Source organism: Mugil cephalus, chromosome 1 (assembly GCF_022458985.1).
Source record: "Mugil cephalus isolate CIBA_MC_2020 chromosome 1, CIBA_Mcephalus_1.1, whole genome shotgun sequence".
NCBI lineage: Eukaryota > Metazoa > Chordata > Actinopteri > Mugiliformes > Mugilidae > Mugil > Mugil cephalus.
Window position 1 is genome coordinate 40,389,518 of NC_061770.1, and position 21,055 is coordinate 40,410,572.

The 21,055-nt window shown below is 44.8% G+C and overlaps 1 protein-coding gene across 3 annotated transcripts in view; it reads left to right on the plus strand.

Moving 5' to 3' along the window:
• LOC125005809 (pyruvate carboxylase, mitochondrial-like) overlaps positions 1-21,055 on the plus strand; it is a 277,141-nt gene that overhangs the window by 229,583 nt on the left and 26,503 nt on the right. For all 3 annotated transcript variants that reach the window (XM_047581417.1, XM_047581425.1, XM_047581406.1), the window contains exons 16-21: positions 1,586-1,742; positions 5,637-5,877; positions 7,497-7,664; positions 8,143-8,224; positions 14,871-15,028; positions 15,697-15,783. In XM_047581417.1, the coding sequence (XP_047437373.1) occupies positions 1,586-1,742; positions 5,637-5,877; positions 7,497-7,664; positions 8,143-8,224; positions 14,871-15,028; positions 15,697-15,783 (893 nt within the window). The remainder of the gene's footprint in view (positions 1-1,585; positions 1,743-5,636; positions 5,878-7,496; positions 7,665-8,142; positions 8,225-14,870; positions 15,029-15,696; positions 15,784-21,055) is intronic.

The window sequence follows — 21,055 nt, forward strand, 5'->3', positions numbered from 1 at the left end:
GGACCCCCTACCTACTAGATTAAACTCGGCCTAATTATAAATATGCATTGTTATTATCTTTCTGCATTCAATATTAAGCTATTCAGATAATACAGGTTCAAATATTCATTTTTTTTTATTTCTATTTTGTAATATTTGGCCTTGTGATTGGCTCAGCAGCGTTAGGGGCGTGTCCTACTGTGCGCAGGAAGCTTAGATTGACAGGTCTAGCGTTGTCCTCTGCCTCTATTTATCCCTTTACCAAAATATATTGGATCCGTGCTAATGTGCATTTAAAGAAATTTAAATTTTGTGGAAAATTAAATACATGTATAAAAAATTTTTCATCAATCAAAAATTTTGCGCGCCCCTGTTGAAGACCTACGCTTTAGTGCGAGTCGTTTCCTGCTATAAAGATAAATAAATCCAATGCAGCAAAGTCCGAGTTGACATTGAGAACTTGCTCTGAAAACCTGACAGTTACTATTCATATTGTAGATATGAGTCATTTTTATCCATTATGGCCATTTCATTATCCCCCGAAGTTTCGCGCGTAGAACCTCGCATGAGCCGATACGTGCGCGAACGAGCGCTTTAACTGTGTAAAATGAACCCTCAACATGTGCACTTACATTTCCACGGCATCTATTCCACGAGACAATTTGTCCCGAAAATCATTCTCCATCCTTGAACACATGGCTGGCGGTTGCGGGCATTGCATAAAGGGCTCATTTCCATCCCTCCATCTGATTTATTTCAGATTTATTCACAGCAGATTGCGGGCGGCCCGTGCCTCCAAAAGGCCGGCCCCGGCTGCAGCAGTGACCGTGCCTTAATGTCCCGCATTTGGCACCGGCTGTCAGTCTTCATTTACCCTCAGAGCAGGATCCCTCCGTCCCACGCGGAACCTCTTCTCGCTCGGCTCCGTGTTTTTAATACCTCACGTGCGATGAAACATTAATGCTAATACGTTTAACATCAGATAGGATTGCTCGAGTCATTTCCGCTCCGAACCGGCGGTTTAAGAGGCGCTGACGTGGGCTAAAAAATCCAAACCGAGTGGGAGAAATTACCACAAAGAAAAGAGGATGCTTACAGGGTTGGGAACAAGCAGTTGTGCTTAGTATTCTCTCCGTGTCCAAATGTATGAGTGCTTCAGAAAAATGAAATTTAATGATGACAGTGTAGGATCAGCAGAATACCACTGGAGGCTTCAATATTTCTGGCTGATATGATAAACGGGTATGAGAATCGCTAATCTATTCCCCCCAGAAAGGGAAATGAGAGATCGCTATCTCCTCTCCTCTGCTTATCCGCCTCTTTCCACTGGAACATTTCTAAGATCCAGAAGTGACTTTAAAAAGAAATGATGAAAGTGTCACGGCGAACAAAGAGCGCGCCGCCGCCGTCATCACAGATTTTATTTCAGCATCCGTTATTGTGTCGCGTTGTGTGTGTGTGTGTGTTTGCGCCATCTTCCCTTGTTTGAGGGATGAGTTTAGAGTGTTGTTTTCTTTATTTTTTTTTTTTCAAATGGAGATCAAAGTCGGGTTGAGGCCGGAGGTGAAATAAACTGCAACCTTTGTCCGTGTGTGTTTGTGTGTAGGTGCCACCTTTGACGTGGCCATGCGCTTCCTGTCAGAGTGTCCGTGGAAGAGGCTCCAGGAGCTCAGGGCTTTGATCCCGAACGTCCCCTTCCAGATGCTGCTGAGAGGGGCCAACGCCGTGGGCTACACCAACTACCCCGACAACGCCGTCTTCAAGTGAGTCACGCGCAAACACGCAAACCGTGCAGGGTCTTAGTATGAATGTGTACATTATTTTCACCTCTGAATCCACATTATCTCCTATAATGAATGCAGACTTGGCCTCAACTGCATTATCTGATGTATGCATGGAAATAATCTTGTACAGGGAAGAGTCAAGGTGCAGCTTTCGCTTTTCTTTTCTTTTTTTTAATCTGTTGACACGTTCTATAACTGCTTTCATTCAGTCGCCGTAAAACATCCGTTTCAATTAGGTTTTCATGAGGCCAACTGCTGCTCCTTCTGCCCCATTTTCCGTCGCATTATTTTGAAAATGTACTCTGACTGGGTCGTCTCCACGGCAACGGCACGAGTGACCGTCAAATTTATCCTTGTTTTTTTTTTTTTTTTGTTTAGTTTTTTTTGTTGTCTTTGTGCTATAGTTGGGTACTTTTTTAAAATATATATATTTCTTGAATAATTACAGAAACAGTTTAGTGAAATAGAAAACGGTAAAGCAAAAGCAGCGACACAACACAAAACGCATCCTTTTCCACAGGTGATGCTGGTGCCAGATATCACCTTGTTACTATCGCTCATTTTAAATGAATGAATGCTTCTCACAGTCTCTACTATTAGCTACCGTAGTAATGTTTAGGTGGCGTTAATTTACTTGTAGATTCACAGAAAAGTACTGTCCTTTATAACAGATTTCTGGGTGCTCTGTTTGAATTGTTGGATCTTTACATCTTAAACGCAATTCGCACAGGACCAGTTTTACCTGGAGACCTCTGGTAATTTATAATAACAGTGACCATGCCTGTCATTTGTAAAGTAAACATTACGCTGCTAATTACCGACCCTGTGTCTCACAACACAAGAGTCCTGTTCTAATACAAATCCAATGCAAATGTCTGTGCTTTGGTTTGTGTGCTTTCACTTTTCCAAGACTTTTGTTTGATTTGTGGCCTTTTTTTCTCATGAGGGATATGAGGTGATATAAATCAGTTTGGACAGATGCCAGGGTGCAAACTGGCGGTGTCGTCAACCCATTCACGCATCTAAATGGATGAAATCCTTAAATAAACCATTAATTTGTTCATCGGCAAAGGCAGATCAATCGTCTACCAATTCAAAATTTGAGTTTTCTCATCTTGTGTGAATGTACCAGGTGAAACCCATTAGTAAGGTGGTTACTTCTGAATCACATGACGTCCCCAGGCAAAGCTAATCCCGTGCGAATAGGATGAAAACCTTAGTATTTGTTGTCTGTTGTATTAGATTCATTCAAACCGAGCACAATCGGAGTCTGATTCCCCTAAAACGTGCACCTTTCTCATAAGGCAAATTCACTATTTGTCATTTTAAACAACACCTACGCCATAATACGCCATTTCTTCGCATATCTAAATAAATACTCAGTATTTCTCGTTGCCTTTCTCTGCGTTGTAAATCGCCCAAAGTGTTCAGCGTTCTCAGTCTAGAAACACTGGGATCAGAGTTTCCGCCGCTGTTATTTATAACACGTTCCCATCAGCGCTGCACCTTCCTAATGAACGCTGGACATGCAGCGCGGAGCCTCCTGTCGCCTCCTCTCTAATCTATATGCATGTACTATGTATACATACTGTAGCTACCCTCAAACCGCGCCACGCGACTCCCACACAGTTAATCGGGTCAATTTGGTTGATGTGTTCCTGTTGCCTCTCACCATGCTCAGCCGGTTACGCATCATTGATACGGATGTGTACTAGCGATGCACCGCGAGGGCCGTAAATACTCACGCGCCTGCATACGTGCACGCACACAGCCCCAGCTCGTTTCCAAATGGGTTCACAAGCTACCCTGTTGACGCGCATGACTCATGCGCATCTATACAAACGTGCACACCTGCAGTCAGCTGCACACGTGAGCACCCACTCGCTTAAAATAAATGCAGCTGTTCCCTCCTCCCCTCTTCCACACAGACCTCCACTTTCCTCTGTGTTTTTAGTCCCCCACCCCTCCTATCAAATAGTCATTACTTATCCACGCTCGCACCATTCATCTCCCTGCGTTATAATCTTCCTTCCCTCTGTTTTAACTCCCTCTTTGTTTCTCTCCAGCTTTCATCGCCCCCTTCGCTCATCCCTCTCGCCGTCCCATAGGGGGAGTGCCATTGAAAATTTGCACATCATTGTGATTAATGGCTTTGATCTGTTTGCGTCCCTCTCCCCCCTCCATCCCTACACGGTGTCACTCCCTCACCCGTTTTCGGTGCGACAGCCAAGTGACCCAAGCGTCTTCATTAACCAAATCAAATCAAAGTGTAATTCCATTGCATTTAATTGATTTAAAGTGCATTTATGGGGTCACTGTACAGCACTTAGTAGCAATTTTTAATGGGCCTAATCTGCCCTGAGGATTACATGTGGTTACTAACTAGATTTTCTTCACTCCGACTTTTTTGTTAACAAAAAAAAACTTTCTGCGTCTACAGTGTTTACACGGACCCAAGTATTGCAATTACAATCGGTTTAGAAGCCCAGACCGAATGAAAATGCTCCATATAAACACCTCAGTCAGAATAAACAGGCCCAAACCGAATGGAATTTTGTTGGGTTTCACAGGGGTAGAATCATTTTTTTCCTAAACCGATTGAAAGTCAGGCCCCGTTCTGTCTGAGCGTCTCTGTCTTGACGTTCAAGTGACGTGTCCTCAACTGGTCTTTGGTATGGGTGGGCGACACTGGAATTTTGGTATCAATCCAAGCAGATACAGGGCTAGTATCGCTAATGCCGATACTTTTTCTTGAAACATCATGATCATTGAATAACTTTCCAATTTTGCCTTTAGTTAGTTGACAAAAATTTAGGCAAATAACACCGTTTTCTTAACTAATTTAACAGTATACATTTTAAATAATTCCTCTCTCACTTCACACAATTGTTTTAGGGAAAATGTCATTAGCGCAAAATAAGAAAAAGCAACAATGTAACAAAAATATGAATGGAACAATGCAAACGACACAAGAATAGAAAATAAAGTCAGTTGGACAAAATAAAGAAAGCAACAATGTGATAATAAATATAATAATGTTGGCTCATTCATTTTCCACCACAGAAGTGGGTCTGCATCCCATGTAGACGGCTACTATAAGGCTAACACGATACCGGAAGTGGATATGACCCCACAAACTTTCCGAATCAAGCTGTTGCTTTAATAATAAGACGATGTAAAACGATGGCAAATACCGCTGATTAGACGAGAGACGTCCGTCTTTGATCAGTCACATGATGTTAAAAGTCGAGGTGCACGTAGACATATCGGAATAGACCACCTCACATGTAAACAGCCGACCTGAAACCTCCGATCGCAATGAGGAAAGAAAAGCCCCCGTGTGAACCTGGCGCCAGACTCTAAACGCCACTTGTATGCATTACACTGTATTGCTCGATAAATAACAGACACAAATGTCGGACTGGCAATCCTCTCATGGCACAAATAAACAGACACAAAACGAAAGCTCTCAGCGCGTGTGTAAATATTGCATTACACAGCCGCGGCAAACACTCACCCCCAGTTATGAAAAACCAGGGCCGTGGCAATAATGGGAAGGATTTAGCACGAGCGGCTCGGATAATGAGACAGGTATACATTTCTCTCCAGTTATTGTGGCCGGTGTAAGCTGTGTGTAAGCTCACTTTTCATCACAACGGCGCGAATGCTGTATTTACGCAGGTGCGGTAACGTTTATGAGTGGCGATATGGAGATGGATATAAACAGCTTATCCCGGCTCGGATGCGCGCTATTATCTGGAGTTCTCTGCGCGTGAAGGCAAACTCATTACATGCGAGTGAGAACGTGCGATAATCTCGCCTCGTGCAGGAAGTGATCTGAATGTTGATTTTTTTAAAACGTGACACGTACAGGTTCTGCGAGGTGGCCAAGGAGAACGGCATGGACATCTTCCGCGTGTTCGACTCCCTGAACTACGTGCCCAACATGCTGCTGGGCATGGAGGCGGCGGGGGCAGCAGGCGGCGTGGTCGAGGCCGCCATCTCCTACACCGGAGACGTCTCCGACCCCATGAGGCAGAAGTACTCCCTGGAGTACTACGTGAAGCTGGCGGACGAGCTCGTCAAGGCCGGAACCCACATCCTGTGCATTAAGGTGAGCTGGATGAAGTTTCTGGTGTGGTTCTAAAACCGGTTCCCTCCCCGTGACGGTCTCAGCGTTCAGACACCAACTTGTTTGACTCTCCGTGCAAATCCTCCGCCGCTCTGCCACCAGAATAGCACGAAGCCTTCTGAAGAGAATCTTTGATTTTTTATTTATTTTTTTTTTTTTTTGTCTCTGAGCCTTTGCACCAAATAGGAGCGATTCTGTTTTATCTCTGTTCAGATGTAAAAAAAAATCTTGTAGAATTTCAATGCGAGTGTATTTGCGTATTCGCTCGTTTGAAGCTATGATGAAATACCTTTTTGGCTTGACTAATTCCCCATCATGTAACCGCTGGAACGGCAGAATTGCAGAAGTTGAGCAGGAGCTGAAGGTGTTCAACTTGCTCCAATTAAAATTACTGTACACTTGAGCCTCTTATCTAAGTGAACAGACTGATAATGCTCGCATTGAATTCATTTCTTTAGTCAGACATGACAGTGTATTTTCACACCGGAAATGATTACCTTCCGCCCACCCACCCCCCCACCGCCGCACACAGCAGCGACAATCTCATAACAGACGCTAATGAGGTTAACTTTTAAAGGAGGAAATAGGCATGTTTAATAACTTCCTGGAGTGCAGTGATCATCAGAACGAGTGCAACTGCACATCTGAGCTCCGCTTTCAGTTTCTCTTACTATCATTTAAGACGTGTGCTTGATAATTATCTCCTCACGAGTGGGAAAACCCTCAACTGTGACCTTTTGTATTCTTGAGCTAATGAATACTATTTCTTGCTTGTGAGCAACCTATGTGCAGTTTCAAGCCAGTAAAAGAACAGCCACGCTCGTGACATGACTATTTGAAGCTAGCTTTCCAGTAGTTCTTGACGAATCAATTTCCAAAAGATAGAAAAAAAAGTGTTAAATTAAACTTGAGATTTACAATATTGAGAAGTACAAGTGTAGAGTTTAAATGTGCACCATGAATAGAAAAGGAAGCCTCCCCTGCATCAGGTAGCTATAACATCTTTTCCCGTGGACCCGAGAGTTCTTGCTGATTTGTATCCAGTTAGGTCTTTAACAGGGGGTCTGCGACCCCTAGGGGGCCTGCGGAGGTACTGCAGCATGGTCGCAAAATCCTTGGTTGATTAGACATTTTTTGTATATTTTATTTAAAATTTCCCCCACAAATTTAAATCATTCTTTGAATAGATATTAACATGAATCCAACACAAATCTTAATAAAGGGATAAGGGATAGCTTCACATTGAATGCAAACTTATGTATATTTATAAATAGCACTAGGCCGAATGCAAAATCTTTGGTTGATTAGACATTTTTTATATATATATGTGATTTTATTTTATGGGGGTTTTTTATTTGTTTATTGGGGTTTTTTTGAAGTTTTTCTTTAGATCACTGTCTGTGATTACAGCCCGACTTGAAGCTTCGCTTTTACTCTCCAGGGAGCCGAGATGGGTTGCAATTACTTGTCCCCCCCCCGAGCCTTTCCACCCAATATGTGCATTCCTCTTTTGTCTTCGTTCGGTTGTTAAAATCCTCCGCAGAGTGATACCATCAGGAATCTAGGTCATCACAACCCTCTTTCCCCACGTCTCTCACCAGGACATGGCCGGACTGTTGAAGCCAGAGTCCAGCAGGCTCCTGATCGGCGCTTTGAGAGACCGTTTCCCAGATGTGCCCATCCACGTGCACACGCACGACACAGCTGGAGCCGGCGTGGCCGCCATGCTGGCCTGCGCCGAAGCCGGAGCCGACGTGGTCGACGTGGCCGTGAGTATTTGTCGCGTTTTTTTTTTTTTTTTTACAAAGGACGAGGAAAACGCTCACGGCAAATCGATGCCACTGTCCTTTAAAGGGATCTCGCAGCGTGAATCTAATTTTAAGTCTGCAGCGCAGTGATTCTGACAACATGAACAAACATTCAATTGCTAGCGGTAGCTGCAGTTTGCAGTATGTAAATGTTGTGATTGTTGTTGCCAGGGACATTTTTGCTTAGTGTGTTCACTGACGCATGCAGCCAGCATGTGGCTGTTTCATTAAAACAGTTGGCCTCTATTTGCAGTTGGTGTTGTTCACTTTCTTGTAACAATGTATGAATCAAACCGATCACTGTCCACCATTGATCACACATTAAAACTGCTGTATTTTATATTCATGCGCCATATTTAGCCGCTAAAAATCCATGTACCTGTGATCAATCCAGTGAGGTGCCTTTGGTGCGATTAGAGATTTGATTGCCTCTCATTAGGTCGACTCTATGGCCGGGATGACCTCTCAGCCCAGCATGGGAGCCATAGTCGCCTGCGCCAAGGGGACCAAGCTCGACACTGGTAAGTCAAACTGTTTGGCTATAGGACAGTTAGTGTACGTTTGCAGCTTTTATCGCTGCACATTATTATCTTTGAGACAGAGAGAACGAGCCTGCATCTGAAATCTTGCCCAGAAACTATTTTGAGAGAAAACTGTTACTTTACATGAGGGAAGAAAATCCATCAACAGATCAATAAATGACAGAATGCATCAGTAATTATAGCCCGATGTCAGATGTTCTCCTGAGCGATAATGTACGCAACCAATTATGAGAGGAAGCTGGAAAAGAAAGGGAGACGGGCTAAAAGAAAGAAAGCACAGTTGTCAATAATAAAAAAAAGTGTTGCTCTGATAAACAAGACGAATGGATGTGATTTGGAGGGAGTGTAGGTGCATTTATTAAATGATTAAAGGGGCTGTCCGCCTGTGTGTCTGTATCAGCCATGAATGAGGTAATCTAATTTTCATCATACTGCAATAAATAGGCACAGCTGCCTCTGCTTCGACCAGTGAAGAGCTTCCCCTGAAGAGTTTAGGGGTGAACAGTTGTCCAAGACAACCTTGACATCTTTTTTTTTTTTTTACCCATTTGCTTCCCAAACCACATTCCCACAGGTTCTACCCGAGCCCCTCTCCACCACCACTGCTTTGTTCTATCTTCTCAAAGTCATGTGTCCTGCACAATGTCATTTCCGTGGGCTGGAGCCCCGCCCCCTTTCTGACGGCCCGCTGAGCTCAGTGACCTCTGCCTCCCACAGTGAGAGGGCCGTAGAGTCGACGGACGGCTTTTAAATCGCTGAAAAAAAAATGGAAGCGGCATCAAATAGGCTAAAAGAATCAGAGGCGATGTGGAGTTTTCTGCTTAGCTGTGTGGCGTAATGCTGCTGGGAAAAACCGTCTCGGCTCGGTTAACTAGATCTGATGGCTCATTTCCATTCCTCCGAACCGCAAACCGGCCCTGCTAATTTTGTTCATGCCAAATTCGCGCTGCGCCGCCGCTCATCTCCTGCGTGACGCCGCAGCGTGACACGTGACTTGCTGATGCGCGGTAGTTAAATCAGATCGTGTTCTTAATGGACAACTCTGCTGCTCGCCAGGTCCTCCATGAATGCTCCGATGATGCAGAAGTTCCTGCGTTTGCGCTACAGAGAGTGGCATTATTTCTAGTTGGATCATGGTCATGTGGTCTGTGGAGACAGCCTGGTTAAATCAAACCTGATTAGAGGGTCCAACTTAATAGACATTAAACAGAATATAGCTTTGACGTGCAGGTAGTGGAGCTGCCCACTATGTAGAATAAACCCATGACCGACTCATATTTTCCACAGTGCTATCCACATCTCCTCCACATTCATTCACCTTCTCAAACACAAACACTAAATGACTTTAACTCACAATTCGAATTCGTATACAGTGCATTGTATTTCACATTGTATGACATTATGACCGCCTTCCCTTCCCGGTATTGTATAGGTCTTCTTGTGCCTTCAAAAGAGGCCTGTGTCATCAGAGGGTGCTACATGTCTGAGTAACATCCACGTGAATGAATGTCAGGTCCTAACGTCCCCCAGCAGAATGCAGAGTCGTCACATGACGGTCATATTGTTTTTGCCTGACTGGTGCGCATCCGTGCGCCCTCATTCATCTTCTCACTCGTTTGAGCGGCCGCTCGTTTTCCTGCGTGTCTAACTGGGCCAGAGACGGCCCCACGAGGGGCAATCACACGATTAATGAGTTCAAATTACAATTCAATTCCGAATGCAATCAATGCGTTCTCCGCGGGGGGGGACGACCTGAACGAGCGGCGCACGGCGCCGATATTCCTATTCCTATTGAACGGATAATCAAAGGTTGACACCACCACCACCACCACCACCCCCCGAGTTCCCTCTGATTGCACCGGGGTCGATTCTGATTGTGGTGGTTAGATGATGCGTTTTGAGCTATTATTGGGATTATTAGTGTAATCTCTCATCTCTCATCAATCCTCTCTTGATGTCACTTTAGCGAATGATTAGCCTCGATGCTAACGTCGTAAAACACAGACTAATCATTCCATAATGAAACACATGCCTGCCTCCTTGTTGCGTGCTTTGCAGGCGTATGGACACATGGTCTGATTGATTTCTATTGTTCCGCTCATTAATGCAACAATCATTATCACTGGATGTTTTTTGTTTTTTTGTTTTTTTTTAAAGCAGCGCTCTTTGCACAGCCTCATGGCCTACATGCTTTATTATCATAACTCTATCTTAGAGGACAATTCCACCTCAAATTATATTCCAACTTCAGCTTCTGAAGTCTCTCGCAGTCCTGCTGAGCGCGGTATATTCTGTTAAACCTATAACCAACGGGGGATGTGACGGCCTACTGCTGTGCACTGCTACATCTACACTTCAACATGAAAAATTTAAGCGTTTGTCAGCGCAGGAGCGATTTTCGTGCAGGATAAAAGAGGCAACGGTTCTTAGCGTCTCTGGGTCCGGATTACTTTTGGTTGCTGCGCCCAATTCCCACAGATGAACACGCAGACAGCGTGATGCATGTCCTGCCACAGCTGAAGTTTTTTTTTTTTTTGTCATGCAGAAGATAGCACCGGGCCTCGGCGGCGTTAGTCCCTGAGCGCGTCCTTCAGAGGGAAAAAGCTTCTCGCAGAAATATTTAACAGTCATGCGTTGAAGTGTCTGCCACGGAAAAGGAAGCAATTTCTGCAGCGGCCCATAAAGCACGGTGACACAGCAACGGGGCCATTAAGACGTGCTGGGCTGAGAGCGTGATGTGTGACTTGTGCTTCGAGAGGAACCCCCCTCCACCCACCTTGCGTCAGCGCTGCTCTCTCCGTCGACATTTAACCCACAGCCGAACGCAACAGGTTCCGCACCCGTTCTCTGGAGCTCACAAATATTGTTTCTGGGCAGCGTGGGAAACATGATGTATCGCAAGCATAAAAATATCACAGGGGGAGAAACCCTGCCATCATTTAGACACAGTCCAGTTTTAGTGACAGAATATCAATTTGTGAGCATACAGTCGCCAGGAAAAAAAAAAAAAAAAGCAGGGAGACGGAGAAAGACAAGGTCATTACTCAGCAGCCGGGTTCTCAGGGCTGTCACTTTATTCATGGGATTTCAATTTGCCTCACCTGAGACCAGAGATTGGGATGCAGGATGTGTCACGAACACGCGCGCGCCGCCCCCCCCCCCCTCGCCCGCTCGTACCCTGTTGTCCCGGCGTGACCCTGGCCTATGCATTATGCATGCAGACAAAACTCTTCCTGCCATCCACATTCTTTTACACTTGTCGCCTCCTGCTCCTCTCCTCTTTTCATCCCGCCCGCAGATAATGCTGCTCCTGCTCCCGTCTTCCGTTTCGCCTGTCTCAGTGCTGTTGTAATCAAGCAGAGCACTGCCTGGGATACTTCCATACCTTCCTGACCTTACTCTGTTTACTGCTTTCTTCCCCCCCCTCCTTTCTCCCATCTCTGTTTCAAAGCAGTAATCAGCGCTGTGCAGCGTTCTCTGCCTCCCCTTCCTCCCACCCTCGCTCCTGCTCTCATGCTCTTTTTTTGTTTCTTCTTCAAATCACCCCCGCTCCTCTCTCATTGTCTCTCCATCCTCCTCCCTCCCTCTCGCTCGGTGACAAAGCAATTAACTGTACTTTCTATGCCCGGCTCGCTCCCTCACAGACTCCCCCCCTCTCCTCGCTCTTCTCCTTTCCACTCCCTCGGCATCCTCCCACGGCCTCCCTCTCGTCCCGTAGAAACGGCGAAAAGCGGCGCTCCTCTGCCTAATTCATTCGTCTTTAAGCTGTCGGTTTATTTATTCAGCAGGCCACAATGTGCACACGCGCACCCACTCGTTCCCGAGCCGCACGCATTCAGGCGCGTTCCGCTGAGCGATGACACGTATCAAAGTGGCGCTTGTGTTCACTTGACACTGCATTTGCAGCCTTTTCTCGTGCATCACGCGTGGATTTCATTGACGAGGAGTTTTCGGCTGCCGCGGCGATGGAGCTGTTTAAGACGCAGCAGCCATCGAACATCAAACACGCTGAGCTGCACGGATTCAGACTGTATGTGCTCAGTCAAAACACGCGCACACACACAACAACTGAAGCCGGGCCTCCGTTCTCTTTTCTACCTCCGTCACCCCGCGCCCCATCCGTCTTCTTCATCCACCACGAACGTCTCGGTTAGTCCTCACCGCCTCATCAACCGCAGGCTTCAGGATCACATGCATCCGCGCTGGCAACAGTTTTGTGTGTCTGTTTTGCGTGCTGCATTAGTGAGTTTGTGCTGCTAATGACTTGAATATTGACGGTAGTTTGTCACTGCCGAGCATGTGTCTGCGTGTCTCTGCTATACGTGCACACGTAGAGGTGAAGTGATGGATGGTTCTGGGGTCGGAGCCAGCAAAAAAAAAAAAAAAAAAAAAACAATGCTGCATTACCTTCAGTGTGATTTATCAAACACGAGTCCACATCATTTGAAGATATTCTCCGTCTTTATAGATCGAGGGTAAGATCAACGTTTTAATCTCTCGTGATGCCGTGGCTGTCACACGCAGTCGGATTTCCACTTGGTTCACGTAGACGCTCCTGCCACAGCGCTTTCACATGATTGAAGATTATTAATCATTAACACTTTGCGGCTCACACAGGTGCAGCGTTTGGCTAATTGGAGAGGAGGCGTTAGGAATTACCGGCCTATGAAGGGAACTTGTTCTAGCTCAGCTGTTGGAACAGCTGGTTCCCAACCGCGCAGCCTGGGGTTTACGTGCCCCGCTGTTAAAAAACGCTACGGGCTAAATGATCGGGCTCAACTGAGGACGTAGTTCTTGAAATGATCAGTTTGATAAAACCATAAGGTGGATTGTTTTAAAAATGGGACGTTTTCACCATCTATCACCTTTTATGTCAACTTTCCTCATTTCCTATAAATGTGGATTCTATGATTTGTGCTAATTTAGCGCGTCATTGAGATTGAGTGAATTAGAGGGTTGAGTATCATGATCACTCTGCATGACACTACTCCAACCATGGGGTTAATTTCCCAAATGTGATCTCGTGTTTCATGTGTAATTTAGCCTCATGTATAAATACAACCATTAGCGTAGCCTGTAGCTTTGCACAGTTTAAGAAGCAGTTTACTTCGTTGCTACTTTTGCTTTGTCGTCTTCCAATTCTTCCAAACAGGAGTTAACGTCCTCTTAGTGATTCAATTTAAGCACAATTATCTTAGTAAAAGTTTCGCAATATATCATTTTTGTTAGCTGCACATTTGCATACAGGAATCGTACAAAATGCGAACATTGTGATTTGCTTTTTTTATACGCACATTTTACAACCAACGGATTGTGGAGGAAAGCAGCGGGTTAAGAGTGTAGTCAATTATCTTTAATTATCTCGCAAATATCTTATTTACATGTTCTCTGAAAGTCATGAATGAAACTGAAGGCAGGTTAACAACTGCTGCTGTGTGAGGGATGAATTTGACCCGAATTGCCACTTGAACCGACGGATGCTTCTGTCTTCGGTTGCACCAAACATGACATCTCTTCCCCCCCATAAACTGAGTCTATAATTTCCACAATGGAGGCCGTAAATGGTAGTTGCAAAAAACGGTGTCACAAACAGAGAAGGAAATGCACCTAATTAGAGAGTGACTTGGCAGACAGCTGAATTTGAAGAGCAACAACATGCACATTAATTTCACATTAATTTCACAGTAGCTCCATTTCCCCGCCAAGATTACAGCGGAAGCACACGCACGCACGCACACAAACGCACACGTGCTTTGGAGTACGCTCTTTCTTTGAATGACGGAGCACAAGCTTGTCACTCACTTGTTTGAGAAGCAATAAGCTAAGTTTGTGTCTCATTAACACGGCTGATTTTTGTCATCATTAGCCAAAAGCTCAGGGTAGGGCAGAGCCATTCCTGTCACGACATTAGAGGAGATATTCCCTTTCAAGGTAATCTGCTTTAGTAGCGCCGTTTAACTGGCAGCAGCAGAACGTTGTGAATATGAGCAACAGATGTTTAAAAAAAAAAAACGAGAGAGAGATGAGAGAATATCAGTGGGATTTAATGAGCACCTTCGATGTGGAAAAGATGAAAATTCAGAATGATTTTTCAAGCGAGCCAACGTTACGCTTGGACAACGGATAAAGCAGGTAAAATGTTCTACCGGGTAATCTCACCATCATGGCAAAACATTTATTGTGGCCTCTGCTGCTCAGTAGAATGACAATGCTTCCATAAAAGCCGCCGCCGCCGCCTAGCTGGACTCGCCCCCCCTTGTGTGCTTACTGAAACCTGTCAAAACTGTGGCACAAGTTTCACAACCTGTTTATATTTTCATGCATAAAAATCAGCCACATAAAACCCACAACTGGCTACTTGGCACCAGGTCTCAGAGATGACTAATTCAGATGGATGGCAGGCTGCCACACAAGCTTCTGCAACAACTCCACCATGTTTTGCGGTGAATAACGCACAATTTCCCTCTTTTTACCGGAGGAGGGGAAAAAAACAGGAAACGCGTTTCAGGTTTTGAGCTGCTGTTCCTCCCCGCCGCCGCCGCTGATTTAGATTAGCACCATGTGACGGGAACGAATGTGCGTGGTCGCCCTCGGTGTGATGTCGCCGTGTTGTCTCCTGTTGCAGGCATTGCCCTGGAGAAGGTGTTTGACTACAGTGAGTATTGGGAGGTGGCCAGAGGCCTGTACGCTCCGTTTGACTGCACCGCCACCATGAAGTCTGGCAACGCCGACGTCTACGAGAACGAGATACCCGGAGGCCAGTACACCAACCTCCACTTCCAGGTACTCGGTGCTATTCCTGTAGCTTTTATTGTGTTTTGTCAGATTGTCGGTGATTGATTTTCAGAGCTAAACTAAACCTATTTTTAGCTGCTTGGGGTAAAGGGAAGAGGACCGTACCATCACACATGCAGCATTTCGCGCATCCCTTTTACTTGAATGGACAGCAGCAGGGGTGCGCAGTATACCTTCTCAATCTGTTTCATTATTTAAAATGTTTGGGCGCTCGAAGCTAGCGAAGATGCACGTGAAACGTGACTGAAATGAAGCGGAGGGAGCGCAGCCGCTTCAGAAACGCTGACTGAACAGGCTGCTCGAACGACTTATTATGGTGTTTGTTAATGCTCTGAGGCAGATTAAACTCAGTCTGCAGCTTCTACCCAGTCGCACTGGAAAGTGTCACAGATAATTTAAAAGTAAATGAAACCACCCACTGGAAAAACCTTGTGGGTGCGCGTCCTGGGGCTCGCCCGTGACCCATTTACATCAGCCAGTGTTAAACAAATTCGCAATTTAGCAGATTACAGTGCTGCACTGTACTGGACTGCACGGACAGAGTTTGAATTTACGCTTTTACTCACAGGACGAGACTGGCTTTTTGAGCTTTCCTTGAATAATGAACAAGTTGCCTTCACTCTTCTTATTCGTGTTTTCATTGTGGTCCGTTGCAGGCTCACAGCATGGGGCTGGGGAACAAGTTCAAAGAGGTGAAGAAGGCCTACACCGAAGCCAACAAACTACTAGGAGACCTCATCAAGGTGAGACATGCTTCTCCAGCTACAAGCTAATTTGACTTTGGAGAGAGGAATATATCACAAACTGACCCCGATATATTCATATAATTAATTTCTTTAACGTAAGAACACAATGTTGTTGGTAGTTTTCACCTCCTTTGGCTTGGCCGAGTCAAACAATCGCACACTGAGCTGTGAGTATCCACTGTTCTGTGTCTAAATTCAATTTCAGCCTCACAGTCCATCTCTCCTCCCCTGGCTTCCTCGGCGTCTCGTTGCACCCCCTCTCTGTTTATAGCTTTCCTCAACTAAACTTGTTTACTCAAACTTTTTATATTAGGCTGATTTATCCCCGTTACTTAACCGTATTTTTGTTTACCCCTTTTTTTAACATCAGCTGGGTAGTTTTATTCAGAGCCGACACCGAGTCTGAGTTGTTCTCTGCGGTAATTCGGGGGAGAGTCTCCAGTGAACTATTCCTGGGTTGATTTTCTGAAGGGCGTATTAATCGTCGTCATGGAGAGGGAGCTCTATTTCCAAATCTGCAGTCAACAATTTAATTCTCAGCCTAAATTCACCTCCTGCCTGCCTGTGTTTTTCCATTATCTTTCATTAATTCCCCCTTTTTTTTCCTCCCCCCTTCCCTTCATTATTTACCATCACACCTCGGTAATAGATTCATCCCTCTTTCTACTGTGTTCGCACTCAATCCAATTACTCTGCTCGGTTATTTGCATTCTCTTTCTTTATCAAGCCACGTCTTCTCCCTCTTCTCTCTCTTCACCTTTCCGCTCTGCGTTCCTCCGCACGTTTATTCCTCAGCCGTCGTCCTCATGCTGCTCTCTCATGGATTCCCCGTTACCCTGCCGCCTCTTTTCTTTCCCGCTCTGTTTTCCTTTTAGCCCCATCCCTCCTGACTAATTTTCTTTCCCCCCCTCTCAGTTTTCCTCGTCAATTCTCTTCCCCCGTCCTCCCTCCTCCTTCCCCCCAACCCTCTCCCCGTGCTCTCAATTCAATTAAGACTCTGTGGGCTTCACTGCACAAGCCAATGTTGGCTTAATGTGCCGATGGGTCCTGCTACGCTCTCTGTTGTATCCTGTTAGCTCGACAATGGTCATGTCTCTCACGCTGTCGCCTTGTCGATAAGAGAGAAGGAGTGTGCTTGTCAGATATATGCGCGGAGTAGACGAGCCACCTACTGCCCTGGAAGTAAGCAGATAAACCAGCGTGTTCGCTTTTTACGCCGTCATCTCACGCACACATGACTGCAGACGAGCCGTCCTCGAGGCTCGGAGCTGATTGTGAGGTGCTTGTCGCAGGTCTTCATTTCCTCAAATATAACAGGTTGTTCTTAGCCTCTTATTTCACGGAGAACACTTTCCCTCTCACATTAAAAAAAAAAGACAAGTAACTAATTACCGCAATCACTCTTAAAAAGGTTTAACAATTAATCATCATCAAAGCGTTTTGCATTTGCACGCGATTTGCATTAAAGTTGGTGTTTACTTTGCCGAATTTATTAATTCATGTTTTGTGCAAGAGGGTGTTGTGTCCTGAATTAAACAATCCAAATTTATGTGCAGAGTGCGTTCAATCTGATAAAAATGCCAGGTTAAAAAAAAAAAGCAAGACCTGTGCTCACCGGGTCCCGCTTAAAACCGAGGCCGAGCACGCAGTACAAATTTACTTGATGTGTAGTGATAACAGCGTATATGACATTATAAATGTCCCCGGGCTGGTGAGTTTACCTCAGGAGTAATACTAATTTGATCTGTATGTCTAGAAAGTTTGAGGTCTCATTAAATCTCTTGTTAATTATGCAGCAGTCGATCCTCTGGCTTCATCTTGAACCGCGATGACTTTATCTCAATAATTTAATTAAAGCGAACCCTCAGTTGTACCTTGCATTTAGTCGTTTTGTTATTATTTGCGACTCTGTTTGCTACGCTGAATTGGCATTCTCCACCTACATTGTGGTAATTCAGGAAAAATTACAAGTCAGACAGAGCAAGGCTTTTCGTCTAATAATAAACGGCCCGAATTCAAGTGGCAACCGCTCTTCGACTCTCGTATAAACGTATAAATGGCTCGCACCGGCGCAGGTTACATGCATAGGTTACGGCTTCTGTGTCCCACTTTCAAAGATAAATTTAGTTGCTCTTTATTTTTCCATTTTACATTGTGCTACTCCAGTCTTAGACTTACTTTTAATCACAGACTTTAATCCTGAGTCCATTTGAAAAATCATGGGCTGCACAGGAACTGAGATGAGAGCAGTGGCTCTGTCAGATGTGGTGGTTGGACGGATCAGACCAGACAGAGGTGTGGCTGATGGCATCTTTAGTTGGTGATTTTAGTACTAATTCACTCGTGCTCATCGAGGTGTCAAGCGTGTCGCTGTTCTTTTTTCTTTTTGAAGAAGAATGAAAGACTTAGGTTATTGTGGCATCGTGGTATTTATCAACTGACTGTTTAATTGATCCATTCATCAGTCACTCGTGGTACAATTTAAAAACAATTGAAGCATGAATCTGCCACAGCTGCATGTGCTTTGTTTACATGTGAACATCACTGCTGCCCCTGATGATAAAGTGGAAAAAAGCATTGGAAAAAAGAAATAAATGGAAAAGGATTAAGTTCAAAATCCAAAACAACACAATGATGGTGGGAAACACACACACACATACGCAGACAAAGATTCTTTAAGGAATAAGATTCATTGTAGTTCTAGGAAGCGTTCTCATTTTTCCTTCCTTTCAGAAGTGAACATGAATCCTATCTACTACTGGGCAGACTGAATTATCACAGTTCTTCTGTGTTATATATTCCAATATTTTAGTGCTGTTCACTTGATTAAAATACTAAACTCACAATAGGGTTTTACTATCAGGAAACCTTTTCTCTCCGCTTTCTTTTCATAAAAAAAAACATTATGTAACATGCCGTCACTTATGCTGCACCATTTTTGTTGATGCCAGGCTGTTCCTCGTATCATCACGTTGTTGTTGTTGTAGTATCATCTGAGCAGCGTGAAGCCACATCTGAAAACTATCATCGCTAGAGAATTACAGTAATGGCATCTCTTCTAGTTCTGTTTTCGCATATTTGTTGGAGCAAAGGCAAAATCATGCAGAACTTGTATGAACACGCACACATGTGCTCTTTGTAGTGTATCTGTTTAATTATCAATAAATAGCTAAGGCGATTAATTCATCATCATGATTGATCTGATTAAAGTTTCAACACAACTAACCCACCTGCAGTGCAGAATGACTCTAAACGTCTCTGGCAACAGATTTCGGGCAGTTTATCCAAGTGGAGTTACCGTCACGCATGCGTAAATGTGCAGTTGATCCAGTAGTTACAGGCCCCTTAACCAACCTGGAAGACGCTAAACAGCACGTTGGCCCCATAAGAGTTTGAGTACACAAAAGAAAAGCAGGACAGAACAGTTGACTGGCATAAAGTAACAAACACACTCTGCAGGAAGTAGTTTTCCGTTCACAGAAGCACTTCCAGCTTAAAATATCACATCAACGTGAAGCATAGGTTAGTTGGGGATTCTGCTAGCACTTTGGCTAACGCAGCACCCAGCTTGGGACAAACCAAGACAAAGACAAGCTGTCAAATATCTGGCCACTCCTGCAACCACTGTTCCGTGTGAGAGGCTGTTCTCAGTTGCAGGCAACACTGTAAATAGGAAACAGTCACCTGTCTTCTCTCGAGCAACGCCACCAAATTAGTTTCTTCTTAGCAGCTGCTAAAAGCGGAGCAACGGGGCCTTGTTAATGTGGATAAATGCAATCAAGTTGTTCTGTTGAAACCCGTGTTTAATAAACCTGTCATATATATATTTATATATCCCCTTCTCTCTTGAGTCTGTTTGCTCATGCAAAATGAAACGCGATTAATGTAGATTAAAAGTTAATGATATTTAATCGTGATTTAATCAGAATTAATCAACAACAGCCCTGTGATTAATCTGATTAAAACTTTTAATCGTTTGTCAGCACTATAAATAACACGTTATGATGAAGAATTAAACTGGCATTAACTTTCCTCCCTCCGTCCCTTTTTTCTTCCCCACTCAGCTGCATCTGTTGTCAATATAAGTGGGACAAGTTGTTATGTGTGTGATATGTATTTGTGTGTTGTGTCCTTTACCTCCCCAGCTCTGTCACTTTTTCCTTTTTGCAATTACAGGCACGTATTCACTCACCTCCACACTCTCAAAACTCACACGGAGTCTCTTATACTTTCGAGGTGCAGCACCTCCTTGTTTTGCCTGTGGGGCTGCAGATGTCTACCGCAGTTTGCCTCCATCTCTCCTCCCCTTGGTTAATCTGTCCATCCCTTTTTTTTTTCTCCCCCCTCCCTCTTACTCTTTCTGTCGCTCTCTTCATCATCTCGTGTGGCGCACCTCCCCACTCTTCCCCTCCCGTTTCGTCTCTTCCTTCATCATTCCCTCCCACCATCCCTCATTTGGAGTAGGCTTCTTTCATGTATCCCTAATCTTTCTATCATTTCTCTCCTCCCCCTCTCTGAGCCTCTCGTTATCGCTCTTCTCTCCTGTCTCCTCCTCTCCTGACAGGTACCATTCTTCACTCTTGCCCCTGGCTTGGCTGGCTAAAATTATAGTGTGCGTGTGCGTTTGTTGTATTTGCTTCCTCCGTCTCACACACACACACTCGCACAGATGCGCACACGCTGTCCTGGATGATATAATCCTTCGCCCATTAGGGGAGTCCGGGTATGGATAGAGTTACATTTCAAAACAGATTTGAGCAAAATACGCCGACACAGGACACAGAGGGATACGACAAACACACAATGCTTTCACGGATATACACACACTTCCACTCATGCCTTGGTATCAGATCTATGCTTTTAGGAGCGTGGAGTCATGTAGGACCACTTAGTGACAGCTGTACATTACTGAAAGTGAGAAAGATGGAGCGAAGGCAGAGAAAGATAAAGGAACGTGGAGGTGGTGCGAACAGAAAGAGCCAGTGGAGGTGGGATGGGTCATGTGTGACAATGGCAGACACGATGCATTAATTACTTTGGAGCAGATAGGTGGCTTCACATATTTTATAACTCACAGACTGTGAGATGCCTACTGCGGGTAAGTACCCATTAAGAGCATGTGTTTTATGTTTAGCCTGAATGGTTCACCGTGAAAACTTGTTGAAAAGTTGAAATGCATCGTTCCCAGGAGATGAAACCTGACGTATGATGTGCCTGCTGCCGTTGGCTAGGCTAATTAGCTGGTGCCTTCTTGTTGGTTGCTAGTTAG